This window comes from Gymnogyps californianus, chromosome 1 (genome assembly GCF_018139145.2).
Source record: "Gymnogyps californianus isolate 813 chromosome 1, ASM1813914v2, whole genome shotgun sequence".
In the NCBI taxonomy this organism is placed as follows: domain Eukaryota; kingdom Metazoa; phylum Chordata; class Aves; order Accipitriformes; family Cathartidae; genus Gymnogyps; species Gymnogyps californianus.
This window is the reverse complement of record NC_059471.1, coordinates 156,319,601-156,332,763: the sequence shown is the minus strand read 5'-3', so window position 1 is coordinate 156,332,763 and position 13,163 is coordinate 156,319,601. Positions and strand designations below refer to the sequence as shown.

At 42.9% G+C, this 13,163-nt stretch overlaps 1 protein-coding gene across 2 annotated transcripts in view; it reads left to right on the top strand.

Annotated features, from left to right (window-relative positions):
• Positions 1 to 2,412: 2,412 nt before the first annotated feature.
• Positions 2,413 to 13,163, top strand: part of GNPTAB (N-acetylglucosamine-1-phosphate transferase subunits alpha and beta) — a 47,150-nt gene continuing 36,399 nt past the window's right edge. Inside the window, exons 1-2 of one of the 2 annotated variants that reach the window (XM_050910716.1) lie at positions 2,413 to 2,529; positions 7,546 to 7,631. In XM_050910716.1, coding sequence (XP_050766673.1) covers positions 2,413 to 2,529; positions 7,546 to 7,631 — 203 coding nt within the window. The remainder of the gene's footprint in view (positions 2,530 to 7,545; positions 7,632 to 13,163) is intronic. The other variant, XM_050910725.1, reaches the window with a different exon arrangement.

Sequence of the window (13,163 nt, the reverse complement as noted above, 5' to 3'; positions counted from 1 at the left end):
GATTTGTACAGTAGCTTTTTACATCTCTATCTCCTGGAATACTTTAGCGAGTACCTTATAAAATCATATAAAGATTATGTGAATTTTAATGGCTTTATCACATTGGTATTACATGGAAGCATTTATTAGTCTGTATAAATGTATCATCCCACACTTTGCACTAATTATTAATCCAGGCCTTGAAGTCATTCAGTTTTCCCTGACTGATTTTCTGCTTTACTTTGGTGTTATGTCTCTCAGCTTCATATCTTCAGCACATTTTAGTCTGTTTCTGCATTTATGCTGTATTGTTGACCAGAACTAATGTTTTTGTTGTCATAATCTGCATACATGCTATACCTCAGTTGTCAGTGAAAACCTCAGTCTGCTGACTCAGAATACCAGGCCATCACTAGTACTGCAGCCACAGTGCTGTAGGTGGTGGTAAAGAGATGCTGCCATTCAGTAATAATAGCTCAATAACAATAGCGCAGTGCTTGAACAGGAGGTGCAGGTGAGGGAAGTACCAGCAAATATCTAAAGATTATATTCCTCCAGGGTATTACTTTGGCACATTGGTGAAAACATGTGAAGGAAGAAGACTGCATATGTTAGGAGAAAGTGCTGGCTGTGCACAAGGGGTGATAAAAGCTTAGCTAGAGGCTTCTGCATACCAAGACTGGAGGGCTGGGTTATCATGAAGGGCCAAGTAAGTATAATCATGCTGATAACACACAATAAGGAGGTGGAACACAGCACTGTGTGGTGGGCTCTGAGACTCTAAAGGTAGCCCCTAGTGAATTTGCCGTCCTGTCCCATGAAGAAAGGAAAAACACTGTGACACCAAAAAGGTAAACACGAGTAGGGCTCAGTGGATTGGGAGAGCTGTGCCAAAGAGCCATGCGCTCTTGGACACTTCCTAAAGAAGTACAGCCAGGTGCAGTCCTCTCACACCACAACTGTGTAAATATACTAGGACAAGCTTCTGGAAATGGTCAGGCATTGTTACTTTACACAGGGAAAAACAAGAACACGAGGGTGATGTTTGTTACTCAGAAAAGTCACTGCAGTGGGTTGCAAGAAACACTTAGAAGACGACCTTTCGATGCAGGGATAAAGGACTACAGAGAGAGGTGCTACTGTCCTTGGCCTCATGAGGGCCTATGACTCCACATTATTTTGCTTTGGTAACCAGAAGTGCCTCTGCCCGATGAAACTGTTGACACTGGCAATACCAGCAGTGTCCTATGTAGATGTCTGAACTTCATGGCAGAAACCAGACTGATGCAGATTAAGGACTTAAGAGTCTGCTGTCAGCGAGTGACCTCTAACTAGTTTCTTGTTATCATGTGTTTGCCTCAAGAACTGTTCTTGAAGAACTCCATGAATAACCTTCTTCTAGCCTGGTGGTTCCCCTTTCATGAACCTATCCCTGCACTTCATTTCTGTGCCAAAACAGGCATAGAATGCTTAAATTAAATCTCGGCATGTAGCTCTGCTGTATCTTTATGATACCCAAGAGTCCTCCCGATCCCTCTTAGCTAGGGGAAATAAACTTGGTTTGCAGCATATCTGGAAGCACGACAGGATGGTGCAGCTCCGCTGGCCACAGCTGGAGAGGTGTTTACACGTGCAGAAAAATTGTCTTTGCGGGTCAGCGATTTCGAGATCACCTAGCCCATTGCACATCAAAACGCTTAAATTTTATCCCACAGCCAGCAGGCAACAAGGGAAGAGCGCCAGAAGGACGAGCATGACAACGAAGTGAAACCGGTGTGATTCTTCGTTCCTGGGTGCGCGTTCTCACGTGCATCGTTTCGCGGCTCCTGCGCCTGGGGGAGCGAGCTCAGCCGAGCACTGCCGGCGCGCAGGGCGCGGCGTATTTTGTGGCGCACCTGCCGCAAACACAGTGCTGGATCCGGATCTCTCCGTCCGTGCGACTTCTTGAAAAACTGCGGGGCCGGTCTGCCACCTCCGGCACGTCCGTGCCGTTGGCGCGCCTCGAAGCCTTGCGCCTTGAGCGCTCGCGGCGAGGAGCCGAAGAAGTAAAAAAAATTCTGCCGCCTGACCCGCTACTGCCTTCTGGTGCCGAGCCCTTTGGGAAGGCAGAGGATAAATCGCGGAGAAGCGGGGGTGGCGGCGGAGTCCGGGACCGGTCCGGCGCCGTGAGGGGCTGGAGCGCCGCTCCCTTCAGCGGGAAGCCGAGAGGGGCGAGGTTCCCCGCGGGGCGGGGCATCCAGCACCGCCCCGCCCCGCCCCGGGGCCGCCACCCGCTGCCGCTAGGTGGCGCCGCGGCGCTGCCGGAAGCGGGGCGGGCGCTGGGGGCGGCGGGATCCGCCCGCCCGCCCCGGCGCACGGCAGCGCGGTGAGGCGGGCCGCGCCGGGCCGGGCCGCGCCGGGCGAGGCGGCGGTAGCGGCGGCCGCCGGCGGGCCATGCTGCTAAAGCTCCTGCAGCGCCAGACCTATACCTGCCTGTCGCACAGGTATGGGCCCTGCCTCTGCCTCGGGGGCCTCGTCCTCATGATCGTCTCCGCCCTGCAGTTCGGGGAGGTCAGTACGGCGCCGCGCCGGCGTGGCGTGGCTGTCCCCCCCCCCCTTTCCCCTCCATTCCTCCGGGCGGCCCTGGCCTGTGCCGTGCGGAGCCGAGCCGTGCCGTGCCGAGCGGTGCCGGCGGGCAGAGGCGGCCGCGCAGGCGGCGCCCGGCGCAGTCCCGCGCCTGCACGGCACGGAGGGCGCGGGTGCGTTTTGGTTTGGGGCTTTCTTTTTCCTTTCGGGAGCCGGGTAGTTGTCGCGTCCTGTGAGCGGCGAGTTCCTTCAGCGGGCAGCTTGGACGTGCGTGCTGACTCTACGTATGTATTTTTAGCACTTAAGGGAGAAAACGCGCTTTACGCTCCCTTTTTGTTCTGGGACGTTAACCATCGCGGCTGGGAAGCGCCACGAAGCAGCCCCGTGTGCCGTGTTTTCGGTGTGATGAGTGGTGCTGGCCACCAGCCTGCCGTGGCTACAGGGGCTTTGTCTCTCGCGTCGTGGAAAGCAGCTGTGTGGCGGCTCCCTCTCGTCAGGCGACCTTCTTCGCACTTGTTGGCGCGGCTGGCGCGTCAGGTGCGCCCGTGGGGAGTAACGCCGCGCTCCCGCAAACGCCGGGTGTGACGCGAGCGTGAAGTGCCCCCCAGGGGGTTGTTAGGTGGCTTCTGACGGTCTTGGCGGGCCCGGGCAGAGGAGAAGCTGAGACAAATCTGTGTGCTCCAGGAGCTGGTGTTGTCTTGTGCAATTTTTTCCGCTTCCCTTATCAGGTGATTTATTACTGCTGTATTTTTGTTTTATTTGACTCTTTTAAAGCCTGTGCTGGATGTAACCTTCAAATGGAAACCGCCAGTGACAGAATCTTTCGCCCTTCTGGAGTTTAAGGAGTTAAACGTAGCCTCTCTCCAAGCTGCCTGCAGCTCAGCAGTCTGTATTACATTGCTTGCTGCTTATTACTCAGTTTGCCTGCTATTTTGTAAATGATGCAACATAACTTCTACTTTTTCTATATATGATTTTATACAGATGTATAGTATATTTTAAAACTTTATTTCATATTACCCTATCTATTTTGGAAGTCATCAGTGAAAGAATCTGGAGGGGAAAAAACCCAATCCTGCTCCAGTGTAGTGTTTGAGAATATAGTAACTATTCAGGGAATTAAAGAAAGTATTTTTGTCAGTGTAAAAGGATGGCAGTGCTAAATGCAAACAGACTGGAATTTCCTGATTCCTAAATTGTTCTTCTTTTTTTATTTCCTCCTCTTTTTTTTTTCCTTCCCTGTTTTATTTTGATGGGCTCTTTCAGATACAGAAAAAAATGAAGAGCCATATAGAGTATTATCTGAAACTCTTGAGTGTAGCACAATCAGAGCTTTATTTTATGTATCTGTACATCTTCTTTGCATAAAATACTTCATCCCTGCTGTCTTGCAGGGTTCACAAGTTCCTGAAACACTTGAAAGCCGTCAGCGAATTAATTAATTGTGTAGTACTCTTAGGCACCTGTTTGTACATGATTATCAACTTGGATTGGTGTGTACCTGTTGGTGCTGTGAAACTTTGAGTATGGTTTTGCCTTTCTTCAGAATGGGGACTTAAACCCAACTTTAGGATTTCTTAGAACTTTGAAGGTTTTTTAAAACACTTCAGTAGTTGTCCAAGTTATGGCTGATTTTGCTGAGAATCAGTCAAAATCACTGCTCAGAATTATTTTCCTACCAATTCTTAGTTTGCTACTTCCAGCCCTTTTAGAGCTATTTGGAAAGCTTAGGTACTATTTAGACAGTGAGCAAAGAACTGGCAGATTCATGTAGGAGTAAATTTTCAAAATTATATGTTAAGAAAAAGGAAAAGTGACCAGCAATGTTTTTTTAAAAACAAACCAACCAAAACACCAACAATACCCCCACCCTTTATGGAATGACCATACAGAAATATAGAAAACACTTTTAAAACTTATTTTTGCATTTTTACATTGATGGTAAATGAGCTTGGTAAGAGATGTTTGCATGCATTTTGCTTTTTACTTTTATGATTTAAAGTTGTGTGTTTCGGTAAACAGTGGTAGTTTAAGGATTTAGGAGAGACTAGGCTTGTGAGAATGAACACTGTTAGACCTCTTCTGACAATTGTAGTGGGAATGGAAAACACTTCTTCACTACAGAGTCCGCAGGGCAGCAACTAATAAAAATATATGACTGTTTTGAAAATGAAACCAAGAAATCTTTCTAGTAATTATCGGCTCAACCATTTTTAACAATCTGCGGGGAACTGTCAAGCAATAAAAAGCAGTGTGAGGCAAAGCTTATCAGACCCTGGTGTCTGAGCAGCGTTTGCAGTTCTGCTTTTCCCCCACCCTCAGAGCCAGCTTTTTTGTCCTAGTAGGCTAAATTAGATCTGCTTGCTTAGATTTATGCTAATATCAATATTAATGGTGGCATAAAAATGGATGGCTAGGGCTAATAATTTGAGATTGGTAATGATGTCCTCACAGCCTCAAGCTGAAAATGAACTTCATTTCAAGAAAAAACTTGAGCTCAATGAAATAAAAGTGCATTAAGCATGATTCAGGAACATTTCTGCAAAAACATACAGGGTAGCCAGGTCTAAGCCAATGCTGTAACCTAGTCGTAAGATGAGCTTTAACTTTTAGGACAGTTTGGTTGTGAACCCTTCTTGGCCATCCTTCCGTAGGTCACTCAGCTTTGTAAAATGTTTTATAACTGGAACGTGCCAGAGCCACTGTTATCACCTGTCTGATACAGTGTCTCCTAATAGAGGGTGTCCTTCCCCTGTTTTTTTAATGTTGTTCCCTTAGTGGTTTTATGATGTCAGTAAGTAAAGTTGAAGCAAAGCGGCCTCCAGGCATTATTGCAACACAAATAATGCGGCAGGAGGAAACAGTTACAGGAAAAAAAATGTATCAGGTGGGAAGAGCTTAACTTTTTTCCTAAATGTGTTTCTAAAGAGATCTGTCCTGGGTCTTTTTGGTTATAGTTGCACAAAGGTAAAAAGCAAAGGCTCGAACGGTTAACGGTTTTGTTCTGGAGAGCCATATTATTCATATAATAAATTACATTTTTATTAAAATACCTCTGTATTTCTTCTAGAAGCAGATCAGTGTGTGTCAATTCATCATTATCAGTAGTAGCAAATGTTTCTGCGTGGATATCTTTCAGTGTGTGCTGTATTAAACTAGTGTATTTGGCAGAAGGACGTAATGACTTGCGCATGAAAAAGTGTAATAATGTATTTTTAAGGCAGTTCCTGACTTTGGTATTTAAGGGAAGAGATTTTATGCTCACCTGGGAAATCATGTGTCCTTTGTGTAAGGCAAATGAGCTTGTACAGATGTGATCTTGGTTACAAAGAGACCGTTTGCAACTTTGGCAGGAATCGTGTGTGTGTGTGTGCTTGTCACCCAGCCACATGATGGGGCTTCCCTGCTCTCCCTGCTCTCTAGAAGGCTTTAATTTGCTTTAGTGGGCATGAGGGTACAGAGATGTGTATCCTCTTAGAAGGGCGAGCGGTAGTCTTTATGTTATGGTTTTGAATGCTATCTTAGAGAAATGGTATATTTCATAGTTCCCATAATACAAGAAATAAGCAATAGTAAAATTTAAATCTAGGAAGAGTAGTGTAAAGTAAGTACTGTCCTATCCTGGTATTTTTTTTTTTTTTTTGCTCTCCGGTACATATAAATACGTACTTATCCAGGTAAAATAAGCTACTATGCCTTCATCTCTAAAGCAGCACAAGATGCTACTGTAGTTTTTAAGGTTGGACTTTCACTGTAAAAGGTATCATAGCAAGTGTAAAAGATATCATAGCATTATCTTGGAGTAGAACCTAAATGTTTTATATTATTATTATCTCAAATTACTTATGCTTTTTTGCCGTATTAAAGTATATTAAGCATTTTTAGTATTGAAAAGTCTGGTGGGTTTTTTTTCTGTTTAGAACCGCGATGTCAGATACTTTGTTGGTAATAGAAACATAACTATGTGCCTTTGTTTTGTGTGTGTATGTATGTACATTTAAGAATGGAAACAGAATGTAAAGTTGCAGCTTTCTGAAGTAAGAATTGGCTTGTGATTGGTTTCCCATATAGCTAATTTATGAAAATGCCTGGGAATGGAGATGGCTGGCAAAGGGCATTTAAGTGAGGTGCAGCTTGACGTTTTAGTTAAGCAACCTTGATGGCTGGACGAAGGTGGGGAAGACGACCCTGCCTTCAGCTGTGTGTTCCCACCTGTGTTCTTGTCTGCTCCAACAACCAAGTAGAGGAAGATCAAGTGCTCTGGTTTTTGAAGGTTCATCTTTCTGTTGGTTTAGCTCTGTGACTTGGCTTACCGCAGGGTTGGGTGAACTTCTGTCAAGCTAAAGGGGGGTGGCAGAAGTGCAGGGGGATGGAAGAGAGGCTGCAGCCTGCAGAAATATTTTGCTGTTGGGTTAGTCTGGCTCCAAAGTAAGATGTCACCTGTATTGGGAAAGAGCTATTGTGTTTTAAGTTTGTGGCCAGGTCAATTTGCATAATTTGATATCTCCTGGCCTGGCTGTTTGTTTGCAAAGCTCAGATTGCAGAGGTGTGTATACTTCAATGTGTCCTGTATGAGAATAGAAAGGAAGACGAGCAAAACTATGCAAGGGGGATGGGGGTGTCCTGCTTGCATTGAGGTATATTTGTTTTAGGTCTCTGTTTTGGGAAAACATTCCTGAATTTTTAAAGGCTAAGAGACAAAGGGGAGGTAACCTAGATGAATAGTAGCTTAAAAAGCACATCTGTAAAACATGAAATCTTTTCTCGCAGAGAAAAAGCAAAGTTTGTTTAAATCAAGTGTGCTTTTAAGTTCTGGGTCTGATTGCTGGCTCAGTATAATAACTTAGTTTGGATTAAGGTCTGGTCAGTTGTGCATTAATGCATAGATCAATTTGAATGAAATTGATTGTGATTAAACATTTCAAAAGGAGAAATTTAAGTGTCTAATTTTAGAAGATGGTGACATCAAGTGTTTTTTTTGTTTTATTTTTTTCTTTACAGGTTGTCTTGGAGTGGAGTAGAGACCAGTATCATGTTATGTTTGATTCATACAGAGACAACGTTGCTGGCAAATCATTTCAGAATCGGTGAGCTTTACTTGCAGTTGACAGTATTGCACATTTTACTGTTCAATGAATTTTCAAATATTTAAATCAAATATTTTAGATGAAGTAACATACTGTTGAGTAGGACCTTATTATATGGGCTCTAAATCTGCAGCAAATTTTAAACTTAGTGGTTTTAAAATTGTGAGTTAGTGCTTAATATCCCAGCTTGGAAGATGTTTGGCATTTGGAAGCTCTAGTCATATAACAGAGTTTACATTTTAAATGCATTTAATTCATCCAGTTTCTAATGAAACATCAAAATGATGATAAAGTTAACAATAAAGGGAGGACATGACATGTTTTCCATATTAAGATAGGAAAATATAAGTACTGTTCCTATGCACTTAAAATTCCAACTTTCAATGTTTTGAAAAGTTTTTTTTTCTTTTACTTTACGTTTTCTGTGACATCTCATGAGGGACATTATTTAGTAGAGAAGTCACAAAGCTAGTAAGAGGAAGCTTTTTAAAGCTGACTGCATGGGAGAAGTCACTCACAGCAAGTTGGAAACCAAGTCATATGGGTCATTTGTTTCAGTTGTGTTAACTGCTGCATGACTTCTTGTGGCTTCATCGTTTGTGTCTGAATAGTTGTGGGGTCTGTTGGTCAGGAAGTCAGTGGACTATGAATTGGTAGGTGGAAGAAGCTACTAAGGAGATATCATCTGACTCCTAAGTGTTGATACACTTGACTGGAAAAAAAAAAAAACCCTGAAAGCAGATGCTTAATCTACCCTGAGGTTTGTTGAATCACGGGACAGCAGAAATGATCAGATCGGTTTGTCATGCTTTAGCTGGTGCGAGATAACTCTGTAAAAGTACATTGCATGGTGTCAGTGAATCCTATGCACTTTTATACTCTCATCTCTTATCCCCCACCCCCATTTTCGAAAGGATGACAGATGAAAGCAGAGTGATACAGCTCATATGGGTGATTAGCTTAATGGTTACAAGTTTCTGCAGTACTGAAGTGAAAGCATGGTAGTTTGTTCCTGTCAGTACTAAAATGCCTGACTTCGTGATAATTAAGTACAGTGCTTTTATAAAATGGTTGGGTTTGTCCAAAACAAAATCGCAAATCTTACTGTTGTGATGTAGGTATAGTCTGTTCCCATTTCTGCAGTGTGTTTTCTTACTTCATTTTGGTTGTGTAAAGCACTCCTTAGCTAGTGTTGATTTCTGTGAATTGTGAGCAAAACATCCAGTGCCTGGGGAGGAACTATTGGCTGCCTGAGCAAAAGCTGAAGGTTTTCATGATGGGTGCTTAAGTTATTCCAGTTCACCCATACGCCTTTAATACTCTTATGTCAGGCGTGACAGGGAGGTTTGTTGTGGTATTTGTGTGCAGATACCAGCTTCCCGTAAAAATTCATACCAACAAAAAGTCTTTGCGGAGACATAATTTTAGGCATCTGTTAACTTTTAGAAGTCCCTTGTCAGGAGTTTGATTTGTTTTTGTTATCAAACTTCATGAATGCAATAATGGACCCCATCCTGCAGTATGTACTGTATCGGTGGTTTGATGGAGTTTTTAAGGCTGGTATCAAAGCAACATGTAGGGTGTCACATGGTTTTTACATAAAGTGAGGATTGTGGACTTCCAGTTTTGATCCTAGCTTATCCATTAATTTTAATCAGTTCTTATTTTAGTGTTAGAGAAAAATATTCAGAATTGGAGAACAGGAAGCTTGTTGGTTTGGAAATTAAGCAGATCCACTGCTTGGTGGAAAGTAAAAGCTGCATGGCCTTTAGGAAATATTAATGGACCTTCCACTGAATTAAAGTGGTGTTATCTTCTAGGAGCTTTGCAGGAAAACATCTCTGTTCTTGTCAAACAGTTTTGTTATAAACTTTTATAAGGAAAACCTCAGTGTAAAATGTAGACAAATTTGTGCATGTGGGCAAGCTCCTTATGATTATAAACTCAAAAAGCTCTTCTTCCTGAGTAACATAAGAACAGTGATGTTGCTAGCATCATTAGTTACACCTATTGAATGATGTTCTCTGCCACACCAAGGAAGACTTCTTGTTTTGCCTTGAAGTTTAGCAATTACTTTGGTTTGCTTTTCCCTCCTGTCGCATGTCCTGTGGCATCCCAGCTGTTGCACTTTCCAGGTAGTCATGTCAGCCGCTAAACTTCCTACTTACATTGCCCAGACTCTTACACAGCTTGAGACAGTGGAGTAGAAATTCCAGGGCTTTTTACCAAGCCACCTCACCCAAACCCATTTTTGAAGATTTAGTTAGTTTTGATATGAAAATAAAAAGGGAGAGAAGGAAACTAAATAATGGGAGTTGCATGCATGAGTGTCTTGGACGAGAACTGTATTTTATTACTCTCCACCAGGAAATTCTGCATTTTGGCAAGTACTGAAGTGTAATTTTGCTGTTCCAGGACATGGCCAAGTCATATTTAAAACTCCAAAATATGTATGGAAACAAAATGTGAAGGAACAATCCTCAGCTTTTAAAATGTACAGACTGATTTCAGTATGGTACAGCAAGTGAGAGCCATCAGTGGTTGGGGAGCCATTAATTGTTGAGCAGAGTGAGGCTGGAGGAGGAAAAGAGACACAAATTAGGGAGCCAAGAGGTGCTGGAGCGGGAGTAGCAATGGAACAGCTGAGTTGCCGTTGGTGGGTAATTACAGAGATGTAACAGGCAGGAGGGCTGGGAGGTTTACAGTGGGGAGCTTAAGGGCATAATAGACTTATGCTTATTCATAAAGAGGCTCAGCAAGGTTGGAGATCACCGTCTGGTAGCCTGGGAGAGATCCAGAGGCTGCTGTACTCCTTCAGCAACGGTGGACACTGAGACAATGAGGCTTTGTCTTCTAGCTGCAGTCTCCGCTGTGAGCATGGTTCTCATATGTAAACAAACGTCACGGGTACGGAAAATGCTTCCCGGCAGGTGCATAGAAGAGGCAGCATGTGACAGGTCTCCTGTCCTGTCTGGGAGAGCTGGTGGCTCTGGCTTTGTCTTCAAGCAGGATCCTATTGATGTTTTTAGGTTTGCAAGTAAAAAAATGGGTGTGTTTTTGCAAAAGGAAAATGTAAAGGAGTATCCAAAACAAGCCTTGTTAATTGCGTGGGAGTCTTCAAGGAAGTTTCCAAAGTCCATGTTTGCTGATATTAAAATCAGTAACAAATAGGAAAACTGATGATTTTCTGTAGAAAGATGTTACATAATTCCCATTTAGGCAGCTCATCTTGGGCTTAATCTGTTTGCCAGACTGGTATTTGTGATGAAGACCAAATGCATAAATCCACATGAAGGAGAAATGCAGCTACAGAATTTGAGGGAGAAAGTTTTTGATCTTTTCTGACCTTGAACAATTTGCAAAAGACTTTGCATATTAAAAATAGTGTTTGAGAAGGATAATGCAGAAGTGGCTCTCCTGTTCCTTTTTAATTTTAAAGCAAAATGCCACTACATGCTTTTCAAAATGTAAACTCTCAGTACTTTTTAAGAAGCCATGAAATCAACCAGAAAGCTTTGGCAACGACCAAAAAGGTAAAATCTTAACAGTGTTACTGATCCTAATTGGGAGCAACAAATTAATTTGTGTATGATATCTGTTTTTTATTATTATGTTTGATAACCACTACTTTCCTAAACAATGTATGCTGTAAAAATGCATTAAGAAAATTTATCAGAGTATTTGGATAAAGTTTAAGCAATTAGATTAGTGGATCTGCAAACAGTTCACTTGCTTCAATAGCCTTTTCTACGAGTCTCTATTGCCACTGGTAAAGAAGAATGAGCTTGCCATGCCAGAGTTAATTCAGAGTTGACATACCTGCATCTGACCAAAACCACCTTTCCTTTGTGGAGTTTATTAGCATTTGGCTGTATGTGACATCATTTCAATGCTAAAAATTAAGTGTAGCGTATTACATAGTTATATGTGCTGTTGCATAGAAACACACTTTTAGCAAATGATAAATTGGGGAGAGGCTTCACAGAAGTCAAAATTGCCTCATACCCTAGAAAGAGTTGGAGTTGAGGCTTTTTTTTTTGACATTTTATGTTCTTCAGTGAAGCCTGGGTAAATAAACTCTGCACTTTGCTCAGAAGACTGAGGGTTGGGCATTTTTGAAATCAGCTGACTTGAGTCAGGTGCTTCCACCTAAAACACTCTTGTCCTAGCTGTAGCATTCAAGGGACTGTCAATCCAATAATTTAACTGATCACAACAAATGTAGAAAAGCTGGAAGAGCTCCTGCCATTGAATTTCTACTCCTGTGCAGGACTTTTTAGTTCAAAACATGCCTTGAGTTGCACCTGTTAATGAACCAGAAGCTAGTGTCACCTCCTAAGAAAGAGGTGAAATAACTGATTAGAAGGGTAGATGTATTCAGTAAATTGACTTTGCCAGTTGAGAGGGTAGCCTCCTGCAGTGTGTTTCATGTCAGAGGTGAGAGACTTTCTGGGTGGTGCTGCTGGGGAAGGCAGTGCTGCTTCTTAGGTGTTCAGACTGACCCACCGTTATCCTCTAAGTGTCATAGCTCAGTTAGGAACAGTGATGAATTGAGTACAAATGTTCCTGTCTATTGTGCTGTGACCAGCTACTGGCTGCCCTTTTACCAAATTTTGTGCTTGTTATTGAGTCTCAGCCAGTAGAAAATGAAGCTGGGTGGAAGTTGTCTGCATGTCATACTGTGCAAGGGAACGTGGAGGAGATACTCGCCTATAAGCTCTGTCTCTCTTTGAAAGCTTTTTGAAGGATGCAGTGGGTGGGGAGGGAACACCTTTCCTTGGAATCCTCATTGTGTGACCCCGTGGATCTTAGCGTTAGAGGAGTGCTCAATGTTTGCTAGGCCATCTACAGTTTAGGAAGTTGAATAGCTTGACACTGGAACTTTTGAAAATAATAGTTGGGGCATCCTCCTGCTGTCTGGGACTGAGAGGTTCACCTATGGCAGCAGCCTGGAGTACCTGCTGAAACAAAGCTGTGGGCCTTGGAGAGGAGATTATCGTAAACAAATAGAAAAAAGGTACCCGAACCCCTTTCTTTGCACATGCTGGGAAATCTGTAACTGTCCAGAAACAGCTCCAGGGTATTGAATTGTGTCAAGAATGAATTTGACTGCTGTGTCTAGGGTCTGAATTCGTGTACACTTACTTACGTTGTTCGTTTATGAAATGCCCTGTTATTAATATGTAAGAGGCATTCCTAGGATAGAGACCTGGTCCTGCTGACATCTTATTGGCTCTGTGCAATTAAATAACAGCAAGTATGATTTAAGTCTTTATACTTTGTGCTGTCCTGTCTAATGTAGTTGGTGAATTAAGGATGTGCCTGGATGCTGGTACTGATTTGAGGAATATTTTATGGGTTTGAAGGAGTGGGGTTATAGGTTAATGTCAGTGAAATTTAAAGCATAAAGTTCAGACTTCATTTAGTTACTGAACTGTTATAGCCACTTTATGTCCCTTTTGGTTTTATGTCTTAAGAGAAGCTCTTTGCTTTGTCTTGTTTGCAGCCCAGACACCAAGTATTTCTGTTGTT